Source organism: Athene noctua, chromosome 1 (genome assembly GCF_965140245.1).
Source record: "Athene noctua chromosome 1, bAthNoc1.hap1.1, whole genome shotgun sequence".
NCBI lineage: Eukaryota > Metazoa > Chordata > Aves > Strigiformes > Strigidae > Athene > Athene noctua.
The window spans coordinates 199913161-199931729 of record NC_134037.1 but is presented as its reverse complement, the minus strand read 5'-3'; the positions used below and the strand labels follow the sequence as shown (position 1 = coordinate 199931729).

Below are 18569 nucleotides of genomic sequence, written 5' to 3'. Positions count from 1 at the left end.
TCACTCCTGAAACTGAATTCCAACATTTGTTTTCAGAATGAAGGAAAAGAGGGAATAAACACCTCAGATCTGACTGCAAGAGCTATTTGGTTCCCTTTTGTTAAGGAGACAAAAAAAAAAGTTCTGATCTAGCAAAGCTGCAAACCTGATGCTAAACAGACATTATCAGATAACGTTTGCCAAAACAAGAGTGATGTTAGGAGATACACAGATGCATTCTCAGGAGAGATTAGAGGAAGGTAAAACAGAAAAACAAGAAAGACTTTAAATTTCTTTAATGTTTTCCTATAGCGACAGAGGCAGATCATTAATGAAATAATACTGTTAGTACTATGCTAGATCAATAAAAGGAATCAATTCTTTTCACCATTTTCCTTTTATTACAGCTGAAGAGCTGTTAAAAACAAAGTAGGTTGCATGCTTGTGGCAATACCAAAAAAGAAAAACTCCCTTCGTTGTAAAAAAATTGCAGTATTTTGTCACACTATATTTTTTTCCCCACCATACTAACCAGAAGTGTCAGATATCCAGCTACTATTTTTAAGTTTTCATAACATCACATTTGTAGAAGCCAGGCAAACCACAGCCACGATGACCTCAACTTTCAAAAATAGTCAGAAAAATGCTCCTTTCCTGTCACACAGTAACATTGTCTTTTTGTTGATAGGAAAAGGAATGCACTATGCTAAAATAAACAGTTTAGTCTAGTTTTCCATTTATTGTGGTTAGAAAGCAAACACCACTGCAAACCCATGCAACAGCAAAACAAAAAACCACCACACTGACTCAGGGCACTGGTTCATATAACACAGAAAATCTATGGGTTACAGTTGAAGAAAATATTAGCAGTACCACAGCCATGTAATAGTCTGTTAAAAAGCATCAGAAAGTCAGCTGGCAGCCTGATTTAGATAGAAGCACAAACAACAAAACTCCCATGTTCTTCTCTACTGCTGTATGTCAGTTTCTATCTTTTTTTAACCGGTAAGTTCCTGAACTTGGATGAATTACAATACACAAAATAAAAGTACCAATCACTGTAGTGAGGTGTTTTATATTAGTTTTGCAAATATATTGCAAACTTCAACAGTTTCCTCCCCCTATACAGTTCAAACACACACCTATGAACCCTTTCCTTTAGGATATACAGTGGTTTTTTTGGACTGCAATGGACTTGACACTAGACATGGAGGTACCCATTGTCACTAATTACATGAAGTAAACGTGGAAGGCTAAAGGTAACTGAAATACTGCAGTATTAATGAATCTAGCTCCATAAACCTCAACACTACCAAATATGAAGTACCTTTTCAAAAGTGAACAAGTACTTTTACTGCAAAAAAAATTTACATTGAAAAATTGATGTAAGAAAACTTATAATTCTAATGCTAGACTACCCAAATACATTTTTTATTTGCTGATCTTAAGACTTCCCTTGGTGCTCACATGCTAGCATTCCTAATACTGCTGCTAATCCTTAATAATGGTAATAGTGTAATTATTAAGTGATGTGATGGAAAAAAACTCCAGCTACACCAAGAGGTTCCTCTGCTATAACCGCAAACAGAAATAAAGTTCAGCCAGTTTTAAAAACAACCAACTTAACATAATTAATTTGAAAGTACTTTCAGACAAGCTTTACAATTTCAGGAAAAGCTTTACAATTTCATTTTTCCTGCACAGAAACTAGCTGAAAGAGTTCCCATAATTAGACAAGCATTATATCTCATCAACTGAAAGGGGAAAAACACTGGACTGGTGCACCAGCGACATCTTGCACTGTTTAAATCCACTTTATAAGATGGCTACACGTCATGATAATCTATACAACTTCATGTTTAAATGCTGCTTTTTCTTGTGTGCTCCCTCCCCCCTTCTCTCTTACAGGGTTTTAACAATGAAAATAACATTCCACCCTATTAAAAGCTGAAGTACAGGGTCTTCTGCAACATGGCTGTCAGAAAAACCTGCTTATTCCAACATTATGGAAGAATGAGGTAAACTACTTCTGTGGATAGGAAAAGTCAACATAACAAAAAACAAGACCTCACTTGATTATTTATGCTTGAAACAGGACACACAGGTCTGCTTTCATTAAATAATTTTTTAAACATATTTTCCACTCCACTCTTAAATCTAAAGCAGAGGTTAAACTGATTTAATGAAGAAAGACAGGCCTCCACACAGGCCACAACACCGGCAAAATACCAAGGAAGAGAGAGGCATTTTTTATCGGTACTACTTTTGTTCCAAAAGAAACAGAATGTACTTACTACTATTTTGCTTCCTAAAATGTAAACAGTCAAATGGCAAAACTAAAAGTAGGAGAGGAGTACAAGCAGATAGATACAGCCAGGGAAGATAGAAATACATGTACAAGTGGTTAAAAAGAACAATTAAGGTTAGCATAAAACAAATTGAATTAACAGTGACTTCATTTTTTACACAAGCCCTTCATTCCTTAAGTCTCTGGTAGCTTTAGATTGTTAACAGTTTTACATTCTGACCCACCTTCTCGGGAATCTACGGAATGCCAGGGTAATTTAGGGCACTATATAATTAACTAATTGGAATACAGCAACTCTAGTGGGAATTAATTTACATCTCGGGATATGAGCACTCCTCTGCAGTCATGGAATGACCTGAAAATGTAAGCTCCAACACAAATTCTCAACACAGCAAGTAAATTTTGGTTTGCTTCTATCTCTAAAAGGAGGTCTGTGGTGTCATTGAAACTCCAGATACTTACAACCAGAAACACTGGTCGTAATACCTATTGCTTTCAATTGAATTTGCTGGCAGTTCATTTATTACTTGCAAGCTGTAGAAGTATGTTTCACACCAAGCTATTAAAAAATACTGTTTTCATTTTTAGCCTTAAGATACTCATACCAATAAAAATGGAGTTATTACATCAGTATTCCCAAAACAAGCTATCTTTCCTCTTCCACATACTTATTTCTAACAGGACTTGGCTATCACTGCTACTTCCTTACTGCAGCACACCTACAACTGCATGCAAGAATGCAGTCCTATACAGCTTTCTTCTAAAATTATTTTTATACTGTCCTTTGACACAATGAGGGCTTTCTTCTATGTTTAAATTGTGCAACAGGCAAAGAAACATCTCTATACTGTTAAAAGTTCATGAACCCTAGACTGATGCTGCATGTGCATGCACACCTGTGTGCACATCTATGAATCAGTTTAGATTTCACTGCTTACAATGAGTTGTTCCACAAGAACTTCTGGAAATGTGAAGAAATGTCAATCTCATACAGAGCTGCAGCTTTAACATCATAGTCAACCAGACATTTATCAGTTCAACGGCCCTAAATCAGAAGGACAGCCATGAAGTTCTGTCACTATTTAATTTCTTTCAGGAAAAAAAAAAAAGAAAAAAAGCAATTGAAAAATCCAACAAATGTCAGAAAAACAAAGAAGTGAAGAGTAACTACTATCATTAGTAACTACTAATGAACATTTCAAAAACTAATGTTTTATAATTCTGATACTTTGAGAAATAGAACTCTCCATTGGAAGTTTCGATGACTCAATTTGGAAAAAAGAAAAACAAAAACATAAGACATGCATATACTGAGAACAGCTGTTGTTTCACTGCTGGAAACATATTAACTGCTGAAAGTGTAAAAGTGTAACTATGCCACACAAACACAAAGTCAGTCAAGTCTGGGATCCACATACATTACTGTAACTTTTTCAAGTGTGTTGCATTGTCTCTGGCTCAGAGAAAGGAACACTATACCTAACAAGACTATAAAACGTGCAGGTAACTTCCAAAAGTTGAAATTGCCTAGACCTTGTCACAAAGCTTTTAGGAAAGTACAAATATGTAAAGTTGTATAAAACCCATTTGTAGCCTATGTCATCTTTGCAAGTCTCATTTCACTCGCCAGATTTTTCCCCCCTTATATGCAACAACAGCAAAAAACATGTATCAAATTTTGCTGATACCTAAGAATGAACATGGAAAAGATAAACACAGTATCTTGCAGAATGACTTGTTCCCTTCCTTAGCTGTTTCTTCAAGAGTCTTTTCAACAAAAACTAGAACATACACAAAAATTAACATAACCTAGGTTAGTAGAAAGCTGAAGATGCTTAAAGGAAGAGACAAAACACCACACACTTCCAAGACAAAAGCAAGACTGCCACAAGCATGTACTGAAGAGATATGAGACTGAAAAAGACAAGACTGTAACATCAAATTAGTTTCTTCACATTTTCTATGAGCATATTGATGATAAAATTTAAGGCACTCCACTTTTTTTGAGTGTAGGAGTGTAGAAGATGATTAGCTTCTTTCTGAACAGATAAAAGGCTGCTTTAGGTTTTGTGGGTTTGGGGGTTTTTTGTTTGTTTTTAAGACTGAAGGACTACTTAACTATGTTTCTAAAATGTCTCTCAAACAAGTACTGCAGATAAGATCACTGAACATACAGAAGCCATCTCTTATAAACCATGACAACCGCCTAAGTACATTCATTTTCCTTCTCCATCACACAATCAATAACCAATTAGGTATATATTAGAAATGGGAGGGAGAACAAGAAAAGCCTCTCAAAATCCAAACCCAGACAAGTCAATGAGGAAGAAAGGCAAAACCCAACCCTCTAGGCTGGAATTCTGCACAGGCTGGAACACTCACCGCATTAGAAACAGGAAAGGCCTACATAAAATCATTAAGATACCCCTCGTCTTAGGACTTTAAATTAAGTGCTGCTACTCCTTGTTTTGATCTTTTCTGCATTGCAACGATATCAACGCAGTTAATTCCATAGTCGTATCAGCACGCGTATAAACCAGTTTTTCCTACTGAAGGCAACAGAGGAGTGCTTTACGAGCACGGCATCTTCTTCCCAAACTCCTAACGAGTCGGTAGTCATAACAGAGGCACAACAAAACAGTCTCCAGGTGCGGAGCATGGGGACGATAAGGACCGTGACGAGGCTCCGCAGACAAAGCATGCAGCAGACGGGAAGGAGGGGGTGGGGTGTCGGGGGTGTTTCACAGGGGTGGCCGCCTCGGCAGGCCCTCTCGCCCCGGGTGGCCGGAGGGGTCAGCGTGGGAGGAGCCCCCTGCCCCTCCTCCTCCCCATTGGCTCCCGCCGCCCTGTGCCGGTGGCCCGGGCGTCTTTTGAAAGCCCGGCTCCCGCTCCTGGCAGCCGGGAAGGCGACGGAAAGAAGGGGCCGCTCCCGCCGCCGCGGGGACGGCCGGTTCGGGGACGGCAGGTGCCGCCGGCCCCGCGATCCGCCCCACCCCCGCCTCGCTGACCGCGGGGGCGGGAAAGACGCCAAGCGCCGCGGCGCTCCCCCCTCCCGCCCCATCCCCGGAGGAGCAACGAGCGGCAGATTGGGGGGGGGACGACACACGACACGGACACGACGACGACGGGCACAGGGACAGGAGGGCGGCGCGGCGGGCGCCTCCCGGCAGAGCGCGCGCAAGGGGCAAAGATGGCGCCGCGCTGCGCGCGAGCGGGACTCGCGCCTTCCTTCCCCTTCACCCCGCCCGCTCCCGCCGCCGCCCTCGCTCCGCCGGCCGGGCCGGGCCGGGCCCCACCTTGCCGAAGTGCGCGGCCCAGTGGATGGGCGTCCAGCCGTAGAAGGAATCCTCGGCCGCCAAGTCGGAGCGGGGCGAGCTCTGGAGCAGCGCGCACAAGGCGGGCAGGTCCCCATCGCGGCAGGCGCGGTGCAGGGGGAAGCGCAGGGTCAGCAGCTCCTCGCTGGAGAAACCCGCCTCGGGGCCGGCTCCCAGCGACATGGCCGAGCGGGAGGACGGGCGGGCAAGGCAGGGGCAAAGCGGCGAGGGGAGGGGGAATAGGAAGAGGGGGGGGGGGGGGGGAAGAGAAAAGAAGCGGACGGGCAGGGGCGCGCTGCCCAGGCTGGAAGCGGCGGCGACTGCGGCTGCCGCTGGCTGCCCGAGCACAAAGGAAGCGGGGCGGGGCCGCGCGCCCCGCCCCGCCCCTCGCGGGCGGGGCCGGGGGGAGCGGGGAGCGCCGGCGGAGCGGGCGCGAGGCAGGGCGCGGCGGGAAGCGCGCGCCCGCCCTCGCGGCCGCGTTTTCCGTTGCCTGAGGCGGGAGCGCTCTCGCCGCCTCCGCCTGAGGGGCCGATTTGGCAGCAGCCTCTGAGGCAGGGCGGGAGCAGCCTCTCCGAGGTCGGCGCCTTTGGGCCGGCCGGGGAGAGCCAGCCGGCCAGCCGGCGCGGCGGGAGGGAGGAACGGGCCGTGTTGCCGTTTCTGTCCCCGCGCAGCAGAAGTCTGCCCGGCGAAGGGCCCTGCCGCGGAGCATGGCGAGCGTTCCCAAGCCTCTGCTCCAGGGGCGGTGCAGTCGGCCTGCCCGGCGGACGCGGTGCTGGCTTTCGGCGCACTGAGGTGATCTGAACGCTGTCCCACAGGGTGATGGAACTCCCCAGAGCGCCTGTGTGGCTAGAAGCGGTAGTTAAGGAGATGGTGTTTGTCTGTGTAAAAGCATCTGTGGAAGCAGATTTGATGGAAACAAACCATACCTCATCAAACCCTCTTCCAGGCATCAAGTAGTTTTGTTCACCTCAGCAGACCCGCCTCGTCTCAAAGGGACTGTTGATTGTAGCATGTTGCTTTGCTTGGGGCCCTGACCTCATATCTGAATATTCAGTTGCGGTGTTTCCATACACCATTCAAGTGCTTTCAAGCTAACTTCAGCAATCGGAGATGTTATGGGTTTGTGCTGTATAATGGATGGCAAACCAAAGGATAACCTTGTTAGTGCCTGATTTAAATAATGCCAAATTTTTAACTGGAGCGAGAAACCAGTCTGTATTGATTCCACAGAAACTTTAGGAAACCTTTTGTTGGTTATCCCCAGTTATTTTCTGTCAAAAGTGTTTGTGAACTACTTGTCTGACAGTAGTAAAAATAAATTGATTGAATTGTGTTTGCATAAACCTAAGTACATTCATTTGTCCCCCAAAATAGAGGGATATTCCTTCTTCAGTACACACTATTAAGCAATGGAAGCCAGGAATTATGTTCAGAGGCAAAGAAGGTACAAAGTATTTTCTGTTAAAAGTACCGAGAAGACCAGGCATTTGAAAGGCTTTTCTTTAGCATCAGGTTAAATTCATCATTAAGGTACTGGGAAGTACTTTTCATTAATATAGGAGTTCTGATGTCTCAGACACTACATTTGTTTTTCTCTCTTATGGAAGCAAAATACAGTAATTACAAAAATAACTTATTTAATTTGACTGTGCATGAGAATGTGTATTTTGTGTTGTGGGTAGGAACTAGTATCTGAAATAATTTGTCTGGTTTAAATTGATCTTTAAATTACTGTTCTGATTGAGCTAGTAGTTAAATTTATAGGGATGATCAGGTTTTTGTTTTTTAAAACAGCTTTTTTTTATTCTTTGGGGGGGAAAACTCTGGACTCTTGGGCTAACATATCAATGTTTTCACCTTTTGCTGAAACTGCCCTTGATCATGGTTTTATATACTACTCACAGAAAATATGTATTGTGGTTCCATAGGTATTCCTCACATTTATTTGGCTTCTTGGGATTTTAGCATGGCTAAAGCTGTGTATGTACAATATCCAATCCTCAGAGATAAGATTACAACACAAAGAAAAACACCTACCTGCAAGCAGAAAGAACAGCACCCTGGAATACATCATAAAACGCCCTCTTGACATACACTTGCCACAGCAAATAGTCTTTTTGTGAGTACATAAAATCAGAAAAGGAATTAGAAATCTAGCATATGGGGTAATTTTTCAGTCTTCAGTGAGGTATTTGGGGAATTAAGTCACTGTGGAAGGGCACTGATACTGGGGGGGATGCTTGGTTGGATTGTACTGCTCTCATGTAGAGAAGGTGCTTTCCTGAACACTGTTGTAACAGCAAACAGGAGATTTGGCTTAAGATTTTCCTTAACATATCACAGTGATTGCCTGAGCTAGAAACAGTAGATTTAGACTATAAAAATTACAGCAAAACAAAACACCTTTCTTGTGTTTCTCAAAGTTTTTTTTTATCTGGACAGTCCAGTAAGAACATAGGCTCTCTGTACTTGGGACAAGATGCACAAGTGTGGTGTTAAGAACCATTAGTATTTACCTATGCATTCATAAAAATTATTAACTTTACCTGTGCTTATATTTTTATAGCAGTGTCAAGACAGAGAATATAAAGATAGAAAGCTTGCTTTCAGAAACCTTTGTTTTGGCCTGATCTGTCTTCTTCATTGTGGCCTTATGTAAACTATGAAGGCTTATTTCATTAGGTTTTTTATGTGCAAAATGGGAATGTTAAAATCATGTCCTGAGTAGTGGTAAGAAGCTCAACTAATCAAAGTGCTTTGAGGTAAAAATAGAATACATATTTATATACATATGAGGAATTTCAATACTAGGAGTTACTGCAGCTAATATTTGTATCCTCTAGATATTAACTTCACCAAAATAAAATAATACTTAGGTTTCTACAAGGCTGCCAGGTTATAGATCTCAGAATAATGTGTAAAGGAGGATGAATTACAAATAAGCCCTTTTATAGATGATGACACTGAAGCACGGGAAAGATAAATGCTTTGGCCAGGGGAGGGAGTACTTCCAGCTACAGCAGCTTTCAGTTCAGTACTTTATCCTTACAAAAACGTTCATTTTACGTTGGATCTGGCCTTTGTTTTCACAAGGTCTAAGAGTTTATTGTCCTATATGCACTTCTGTTTCTGGGTCATGTGGATTTTTTTTTTTCCCCATGTATAGCGAGGCAGGTGCTAACACTTTACATCAGTATGCCTCATTTTGGCATGAAGGGCCTGTATGATAGAATAGTTAAAAAGAGAAACCCCACAACCAAACAACAAAAGCCCAAACCCACACTTTGTTATAAAAACGGTCATCACCAGAGTGTCTGGTATTAAACAATACAGTTTCTTAGGTTGAAAACAGGCAAGCTGTTTCTTACAGTGTTGTATATAAGCACTGACATAGTTGCTCACATTTTGTTTATAACTGTCCTAAAAATCAATGAATATTAAAAATGTGGGTTATTTTGAAGATGAGCAAGAATGAAATATCCTTGAGCTTGAGAAGATTCATATTCAAGATTTGCATGTGTTTTTTATCTCTCATTGAGATACAGAAACTGCCATACCAAATAAAGGCAGTGGTCTATCTCATTTCCTTATAGACACTGTCTTTATTTACCTTCCAGCACTCCCTGCAAGATAGACAGGTGCTATTATGTTATTCCTTTTAGAAAAGGGGGAGCAGAATGCAGAGAAGGGAAGAGGCTTTAACAATGCTGTGCAGGAACTCTGCATGTAGAACTGAACCATGGTATCTTCAGTTTTGTGACTAGATTCCTTGTTACAAGGTCAACCTTTTTTATTTCCTTGCTACTGATCTACACCAAAAGTTCCAAAATAGACAAGCATGCTGCTTCCCATATGAGACTGATTCCTTAGTCTGTAGCTGGCATATGAGTTGGGGAGTCACATCTGTGTCTATTTTTAAAATTGTGAATCATTATTCAGATAAATATAAAGATATGTGTAATATTCTGCTTTTCTATTGACTTTCTTAATATCTTTTGGAAATGGGCTTTATAGGTTAATTAATTTTCATATAAATTAAGTTAAATTTTAATTTTTAAAGTTTAACTGCTGTCATGTGAATTCCCATGGGGACATGGGAATTTGGGTTTTACCTTTTAACATTTCATTACAATTGTAATTTATTCTTTTGTACTTCTCTGTCATTCTTATGGTTAGCCTCTGTACCGAACAAAACAAGTTTCAAAGATATTTTCGACAATCTTTCTGTTCAAAAGATCAGATGCATATAATATGTGTTATGTGTTTGAACTTCTTTCCAGATGATTTGGCTTCCCTCACAAACATAGCTGCAGTGATGGTCTGTTTGCACATAGTCTAAGTCAGGAAACTGACAGTCATGGGTTAAACTGTAATTTGCAACCCTTTATGAAAAAAAAAAAAAAAAAGCAGTAATAGATAACATCTCAGGTTCTTTGCATTTTCTAGTTTGTATGAAGACAGATTTTAGCATTTAATGTGTTTTATAAACTGTTATTCTTTAATGGAATGCAATAAATAATATGCTTACAGTATTGTTTACACAAAAAATGTTCCTGGTTTTTTATGACTCAGAAAAGTTCACCTACTAAATTTAGTAGCCCACATTTTTGTATATTTGAAAAAAAAATAGTTATTTGCATTAATTTTGTCCGCAGTTCTATTCCTGCTCTTTTAAGGGAAGTGAGAGGCTTCATTTCTGGTTCTCTTAGATCAAGGAGGTAGACTTCATCATGTTTTGTTGGGGCGTTTAACAGAACTAAATTTCCCTTAAAAAAAACCCAGAAAAAGACACAGAGGAGTTTATAGGCAAAGTGGGGTGGAAGAAGAGATTGTTTTTATTTTAGCTAAGTTTGCTTTTATGTTCTCTGTTGGCTAAGGTCTGAGAAAGAAAATGGTTGGTGAATGAGGACTTCTTGAATATTCAATAGAGTCTAACAAGTATAAATTTAGAAAGTAAATGCATTATTTTAAATCCATGTTTTGTCAAAAAGAACTTGCTGGCTTACATAACTGTAACGTAGTCAGCTGCTTCTCTGTGCCATTCTGACACAAATAAATTACATTTGCCCATTTTTCCTTTCAGACAGGTTGAATATGGAAAATTTTATAGTAACTTGTACAGAACAGAGTCAGGGTTGTTTGGTGGGTTTTTTTGTGTTTTTTTTTTTTTTGTTGTTGTTGTTTTTTTGTTTGTTTTTTTAATGTTGTAGAATTTCATTGAATATGTAATTCATTCAAATCTTTCCATTCTTGCTGTAGCAAGCTTGCATTGGTTAATGCTTAGGGCTTTATTTATTTGCCCATGCATACGTGTCTAGTGCCATTTGAGATGCCCAAGAGTATTCTTCTTCCCTGTTGCCAGCTGCTGCTGCAGAAAGGTATCAGTTTACACAGGTCCCCTGCCATGCCTGCACAGAGCTAACAGGTATCTTGGGAGTCCAAAGGCTCCTTAGGCTGCATTGGGCATCCACGTTCTGACAAATGAATCCTACATGAATGTCATTTGCATTGATGTATCCAGCCACATAAGAATTTCATCACATTTTGTCTGGTCCTGAGTCCCTGAAAACCTCCTGTATTTGGAGGAGGTTATCACAGAATTGCTGGCTGGCTCCTGTATTAGGCCTGAATCCAGTTCCGGATCTGTGGGGCATTATCTGAAACTCTTAGTGAACTGTGATGAAAACAGAACATTTCTTTAGATGCTCTGAATTTATTTTAGCAATGATGGGAACTTTCCATCGTTTTTCTAGTGTAAACAGAACCTGACTCGTCATTTTCAAGGACTAGTTCAAAGATTAGGTTTACTTCCTGTTGTTGGTTAAACTAAACCAGAGCTGAGCGGTGTACCACTTGAAGTATGCTGTTCCTATCTGGATTTTTTCCTATCTTCACCCTTCTTCAGCGAAGACCAAATGTTCTGTTGCAATCACTCCTAAACCAGAATAGGAAATAAACATTATTCTTTCAGATGGAAGTTATTGGCAGAAACAGCTGAAACATTTTGTAAAAATTAATTTAATAAACTTTAAAGCATTGCTGCTCAAGTGCTAAAACTAAGTTTGCATAATATGTGAGGCCTCTGAAGGCACAAAGATCAGAAAATTAATAGCAGCAGTAGCTGCTAACATGGAAAAAAAGCCATGAGTGGAAAAACAGTAAACTGAAAGTCCTTTATCCTCCTTTCCAGTCCTCAGTTCTCAGAGTTTTGTCTGGCAAGGAAAGCAAGGAATCTGTCTGACTTTCAAATAATTACTGATGTATTACTCCATTGCAGGCTAGTAGCAAAGAGCAGCTGCGCCCGGTAGCCAGAGCCAACTTCTCCCTTTCCCATCCCCCGTTTCTGACTGCCTTCCCTGGAGAAAGCTATCTCACTATTAAATAAACTAGGGTTGGGTTGCAAGACAAACCAAGATTTCATTAGAAAAATATTTACTCACGCACAAAGAAGCCCTTAAAAAAACCTTCACTACGTAGGAAATGATGCGATTTTGTGGGTAATAAATAAAAACAGATTCGTTACACTACAGTTGTAAAGCTGCCATCTTTTATGAGCCTGGGAAGAGTGACCTTATTCATCATAAGGCTTTGTCAATTCTGCCTCCATGCAACTATTCTTCTCTTGATACATGTGAGTCATCTGGGCGATTCTTAACCGAGAGGTCTAGTGCCTAAAAAGTAAGGGAGTTAATTATAGTTGTTGGCTTTTTTACAAGCTACCCATCTTTTTCCCACATTCCTTACTAGTTTTAACTGAAAATTAACATTTCTTTAGAGGCAAAATACCAGCATTGTGGTAAAAAGTAGTTCTGTCAGAAATCAGTACCAAACCACTTCCATTTTGCATTTATATTGAGCCTGAATCATAGCAATAAAAAGGTCCTTCGATGTCCTCATCTTCAAATTGTGTTCTGATTGTAAAAAAAAAAAAAAAAGAAAAAGAAGTAGGAGTTCTTGGCAGAGTTGCAGGACTGCCAAAAGTTCATGATATCTCCACTTAGCTTTACATTTAAGATGAATGTAAATCTGACTTACTGACTACTTGCATTCAGTAAATAACTTTTATCAGAAAAAATACACGAACATGTGGAGGAGTCTTGCTTAAGTTCCTGTTTAAATATTTCACACGGTGACTCCTTGAATTCCTCCTGCTGTTCCATTAGAGGTTCTGTCTTCCTCCACTGTCATGCAGTGGTAAGTAGTTGCTATGTTGTAGCCCGCTGTTCAGCGATGGGGTAAGCAACATGTTTATGTCATTTGTGTTGTGCTCTGAGTATTTTCAGATTAAGGAATGCAAAGGGTACCACAAAAATGTCAGTGCTCTCACACCCACTCTCACACCCAAGGCTACCATGGGGCACTGCGTGGCTGATGGTATGGAATCTATACAATTGAGCATAACAAACCTTCCGCACCAAACCAGACTTCCGTAAGTTAAGAACCACATCATCCATAATTACTCTGTCTACTATTTTGTTTTGCACTTGGATGGAAGCTTGAAGCGGTACATTTATGTAATATTTATTCGAATTTAGTTAAATGAAACAACAACCAAATCCGTAGCTTGATTGCATCTACATGGCTATGAAGTTAATTATCACATAATAATTTTTCAGTTCAATAATCTGGAAACCTTTCCACAGAAAAAAATATGTAATAAAGGGGAAAATGCCATATCCTCTTACAAAGAGAATAAACAAAAATCCTGAAAAAGGTGAAGAGCGTGAAATGTCTGTGTGTGAGCCTTGCAAGTGTTCTTGAAACCTGCACCCTGTTCAGTGAGATTAGATGCTTGTGTTATTATATTATTGTTTAGTCCTTATTCGTTTAAGAAACCATGCTCCTCCCCAAACCATGATTTAATAAAGAAATTTTAGCACCATCTTTTTGTCAAAGAGGATGGTGCCTGGCGTTTCATTTGTTCATGAAAGGGAGTGAAAAGACTAAGCAGCCTACATTATCAGCATAGGTTTCTATGTTAGCTAGCATAACATGAAAGGAGCCATCTTGTGGTTGTCTCTTTTGCAAATGAAATGTTGCTGTAATATTGCCTTGAAAAGCTGAAGTTAAAGATGCGTCTATACTTGCGTGATATTTTTTCTTCTGTTTGTTTAGAAACGTTACCTTTTGAGTAAAAATTGACCTTATACATACAAATAATTTTTCAGTCATCAGATTTCTGATTCTTCAGAATTAAAATACCACATCTATCTATGCATACAAGATTAAATTTGATATGTTCAGTCTGTGTCTCCTACTAGTCAATCCACCCCAGTATTTCCTAGTCTTCTGAGCTCTTCCTCAGAGCTCTAATCTGCACTCTAAATTTTGCTTTAAACTGCAATCAACAGCATAGCCTCTGAAATGTGACCCTTAAGTAGAACTGCTTTCTAAATGAATGCTAAGTTTTAAAAAATTTTTTAATGATCTTCATTAAAATGTGATCCCTGAGAACTCTGTGCATTCCAATTCCAAGCACAAAACTGAAGCATCCCCATCCTTTGCTCCTGGACTTCAAACTTGACTTGGAAAGACAACATTTAGATGATACATTGGTCTGATCTCTTCACCTCTTTGCTGATATACAACAGCACTTCCCAGTTTTAGAGTTTGATTAATCCACACAATCCAGAGTAGATGTCAGCAAATTTATTTTATATAGATTAGCTCACTGATGCTTGTGATTAAATATATTTGAAAAACAACAACCTTACTTAAACCAAAAGTTATGTATAAATGCAAGTCACAGTCATAACTCATAAAGTTTTATTTATATGATCATACTTACTAAAGTCATGTATGATTCAACTTGGATAGCCATTGGATAGCCAGAAAGTCAGGTGGCATCTCACTATTTGAGAAAATTACTTCATTGAATGAAACACCATGGTTGTAGGGAACATAAGCAGGAAAATCTAAGGTATCATAACATGTAGGATTTTGACATAATCTTTCCATAAGATTGTTTGAACTGATGTAAGCAACAATAATTCTCAGGCATAACCACATTTTTTTGTTTTCTATTTTAATTACTGGGTTTTTTTTTAATTTCTATTTTAATTACTGTTCTCTATCTTGCATCTAGTAAAGGAAACACAGCCTCTGTAATGAAAGAAATAGGAGAGGATTCTTGCCTAGGAAATCAGTTAAAAGCAAGTGAATGAAAATATCTTCCCTCAGAAAGTGATGCTGGTATGACAGTGATGGTTATTCTGAGCACTGGAATAAGAGAGACAAAATATATATGGGATTATTTTTTACACAAATAATCGGCTGACAAAAATATATATGTAGGAAATCAAGTCTTTAAATGTACAGGATTCTGAAAGATAATGGATGAAATACAACAAAATAATAGCAGTTGCATAGTTAACCTGCCTTACTTACCTACCTGTTAGGATGCAAAGAGTCTCCTTTAAAAAACTGAATCTCCATGTATCTCTGAAGACAACTACCCCAGTTATCAAGAACCGCAGTCTGACCTCTGCCTCTACATATTGAGTGGGACTTAAAACAAAAGCTTATTTTTCTATATGTTTCTGCAAAATTGATTTACTTTACTGAAAGTGAAGCTGAAATCAGATATAGATCCCGTACTGATGTAGTTGTGCAATTTGTTGATATTAAGAAGTGTAAAAGTCAAGAATTTTGGCAATTGTATATTCTGAGGAGAATAAATATGCATTCTAAGAAATGGGGAATGAAATGAAGTTAAAAGAGGATCAAATATGAGAATGGACTACTTGGAAAAGAGTACATTTTAAAAATATTACATTCCCTCTAATGTCTAAATTCTTCAAAAACTGTTGAAAAGTATCAGTGTATCCTCAATTAACAGAACTGATCTGAGTTTATTAGAATTACCTGGATTCAGCTTCCAGAAATGTCTTGTTGCTAGGTGAATTTGTAGTCATAGATACGTTTTTTTTACCTAGGCCAGCACTTCCATATTAATAAACAAGAAGTAGGGTAAGATTTTCCCTAGGTATAAATCACTGCCATCCACTGTTTATGGAGGCTTATAGCAGATCAGCCTTAAAGGTACCTTTGTACTTTGTACAGATTTTCTTTGCTCCTGTTAACTAGAATTACATTTTTGCAATCAGAAATTGTTTTATTCAAAACAGTAATGAAAGCAATTTAAAAGTGTATTGTGAAATAGTTAATTGGCAGAATCTGGAAGAGGATGTTGTAATGCCATCATCTGGAAATTCATCCAAAGAAGAAACTACTTGTCCCCCTGCTTTTTTTTTCTACTTCGGCTTATTGAATGATTGTCTGATTTACTTGATTGAAACCTTTTGCTTCAATAGTAAACTGCTGATTTGCTAAAAATAAAATCCTTTTGGTACAGAGAGACTCTTCATACATCTACGCAGGAATATGAGCTCTAGTTGTACCCTGAAAAGGTTTCAGATGTCATATGCATGATACTGAATATACAGTGTGAGAGTCTGGTATAACCAGCCATATTTCCTGTGAGTTCACCTCCAGATGCGGGTTGTTTCTTTTTGTCTTTTACTTTGGAATTATAACAAGTGAATACTTGTTCCCTTATCTTTTTGTAAAACTTTAAATTTAATCTTGAGAAGCATAGCATATTTTTTACCATGTCCAGTAGATGCTAGACATCATTTAAACGAGCTAAACACTGCTAAAAGCCTGTTGAACACTCTTGGTTCTTGAGGACACCAGCTTGTCCTACACCAGTGCCGTCTCTTCTGCAATATACAAGTTCAGTTTGGGTCTATTTGGAATGAGGTGGATTTTCACTGACCTCACCAAAATAAACAGAACAGCTTTAAACTAAACCACTATCTTTGTTAATTAGATTGGTAATTTTACTAGATAAATCTGTTCCAGTGATAATTAGTTGGCTGTACTGAAGAAATGGTTACAGCCCAAATTCAGCTATGTAGTTTGTTTCTGTGAAGACCTTGCCTTATGTATAACTTCAGTACACTTTTCTCTATCTGTTAGGCATATTAGAATACTTCCTGAAATAACACAGTTCTGAACAGAACGTACTAAGAATAAATGCTGGCCTGAAAGCAAAAGCTTTAGGCAGTGCAGACCAGCATATTAAACTGGAAGCATCTCCATGTAGTAGTTTTTACTCTAGCAGATGCTCTCATTCCAGCTGTAACAGTGACGTTCTTGTATCAAATTCTAGTACCCTAACATGCACATACTCTTTTCATTGACCAGACTTTATCTGACAGATACACAGACATTTTAGGGAGAAAAGAAGATATGTTTTATTTAGTTTTGGAGCTGCCGTTCTGAAGAAGTTTGTGAAATTAGACCTAGCAAGCTTTATGGAGCATCTTACAAGGAAGCTTAAACCACAGCCATTATTTATATCAACATAAAGTAATTGTGTAACCCCAAAGGAATGGCAATGTGTTATTTTAAGCAATCAGACAGGACATGAGAGACTGTCTGATACCACATGTTGGCACGCAAGTTAAAGCTGAAATATTTAGCCATGCCAGTTTTTAAGATGATGGATAGTACCGTGTCTAAAATGTGTTATCTTTTTTGAAACACACATAATTTTCTCCCTGTGTGGGGAATAATAGTCTGCTTGTCACAGCAATGAAATGGATAATGAAACTTGCAAATCATCTTTGACTTTCAAGGATTTGAGAAGCTGAGGAATATCCAGGTAGTTAGGATACCAGCTTGCATTATGTTAGAACAAGTTTGGTTCATCTACTCTTACAATTTCTCATGTTATCCTGGATAAGACATACTGGTCCAGATCCACAAAGGCTTCTTGATCCTATTGATAGCAGCTGAAACCCACTTCAATAGCAGTCACTTTCTTAAAAACTTGCGTGGGTCTGTGCCTAGGTCCATATTCATTCGGAAAATAAAGTCTAGGAGAACTGCTGGGTCTCCATTGTTACCCAAGGTTTGTGAGGCTAAATATAATATATGTGATGTGCTTAGCTACTACACAAGTCAGGAGCATAGAAATGCATAAACAAAAGCTTACAAGTTTCTCCGATACATCAACCATGAAAAATCTTTGATACTAAAGCTCTAATATATTCATATCATAAGGAATATTACCACTGCAAAAAACTGAACAAACAAACAAAAGTACAAGCTGTAAATCTGTGGTATGTTTGGGAAATGCTTTGTTTTTTCCTCAATTAAAAGCTAGGAAAATAAAGCCCTGTGTGTGGATAAGAGCCATTTGGCTCAAATAACCCCAAAATTTGGTGCTATAAGCAAATTAGTATTGAAGGAATTCCAAGCAGTTGTGATACATACAGTTGTACGAAACAAGAATTCTTTGCTTTCTGCAAGTGTAACATTATGGGAAATTTTGGCAATATGAAGTAACATTTATTAACGTGTTTTCGTACCTTAATGAAATTTATGATTTGTATTCAAGTTTCATAAATCATAACCTAAACAATTATTTGTTCACCTATATGTCAGATCAAGCAGGAATATTTTTCTTTTAAAAATCATATTTCTGATTCTTTTATTTATGTGTGACCTTGAACTTGTGGACTCCTGCTCTCTCAGTAGGTGATAGCTATTTTCCAAAGAGAAAACAGCATTGTTGCATTTTCTCCTCTTCTAGAAGTTATTTCTGCTGCCTTTTGAAGGGAACGGTATAGGTGACTAATTATTAGTGCTCACCTCACTGGAGCTCGGATTAAGGCCCATCAGTTTCAGAGATACATATAGTATAAGATGTATGTGATGCTCTTTCCCCCAGCATCACTACTGGCTAGTTCAGGCAGTCCAAATTCAGCATATTGTCTGTTTTGAATTCTAGTCTAAACAGATTTACACTGTGGCACTCTTCTGGTCTACATCCAGCTTGCTCTTGTCCAGCTGCCACTACCATGGATCAAATGGATCCATATCTGCTTTTAGGGGAGGGCAAGGAGAAAATCTGCTATTTTAAACTGCTCACCCTGTCTTGGGTTTCTCCTCCACTCCAA

The 18569-nt window shown here is 39.2% G+C and overlaps 1 protein-coding gene across 2 annotated transcripts in view; it reads right to left on the bottom strand.

The window, feature by feature from the left end:
• ANKRD10 (ankyrin repeat domain 10) overlaps positions 1-5847 on the bottom strand; it is a 38021-nt gene extending 32174 nt beyond the window's left edge. The window contains exon 1 of one of the 2 annotated variants that reach the window (XM_074910255.1): positions 5584-5847. In XM_074910255.1, the coding sequence (XP_074766356.1) occupies positions 5584-5784 (201 nt within the window). In that variant the 5' untranslated portion in view covers positions 5785-5847. The remainder of the gene's footprint in view (positions 1-5583) is intronic. The other variant, XM_074910266.1, reaches the window with a different exon arrangement.
• Positions 5848-18569: the final 12722 nt, after the last annotated feature.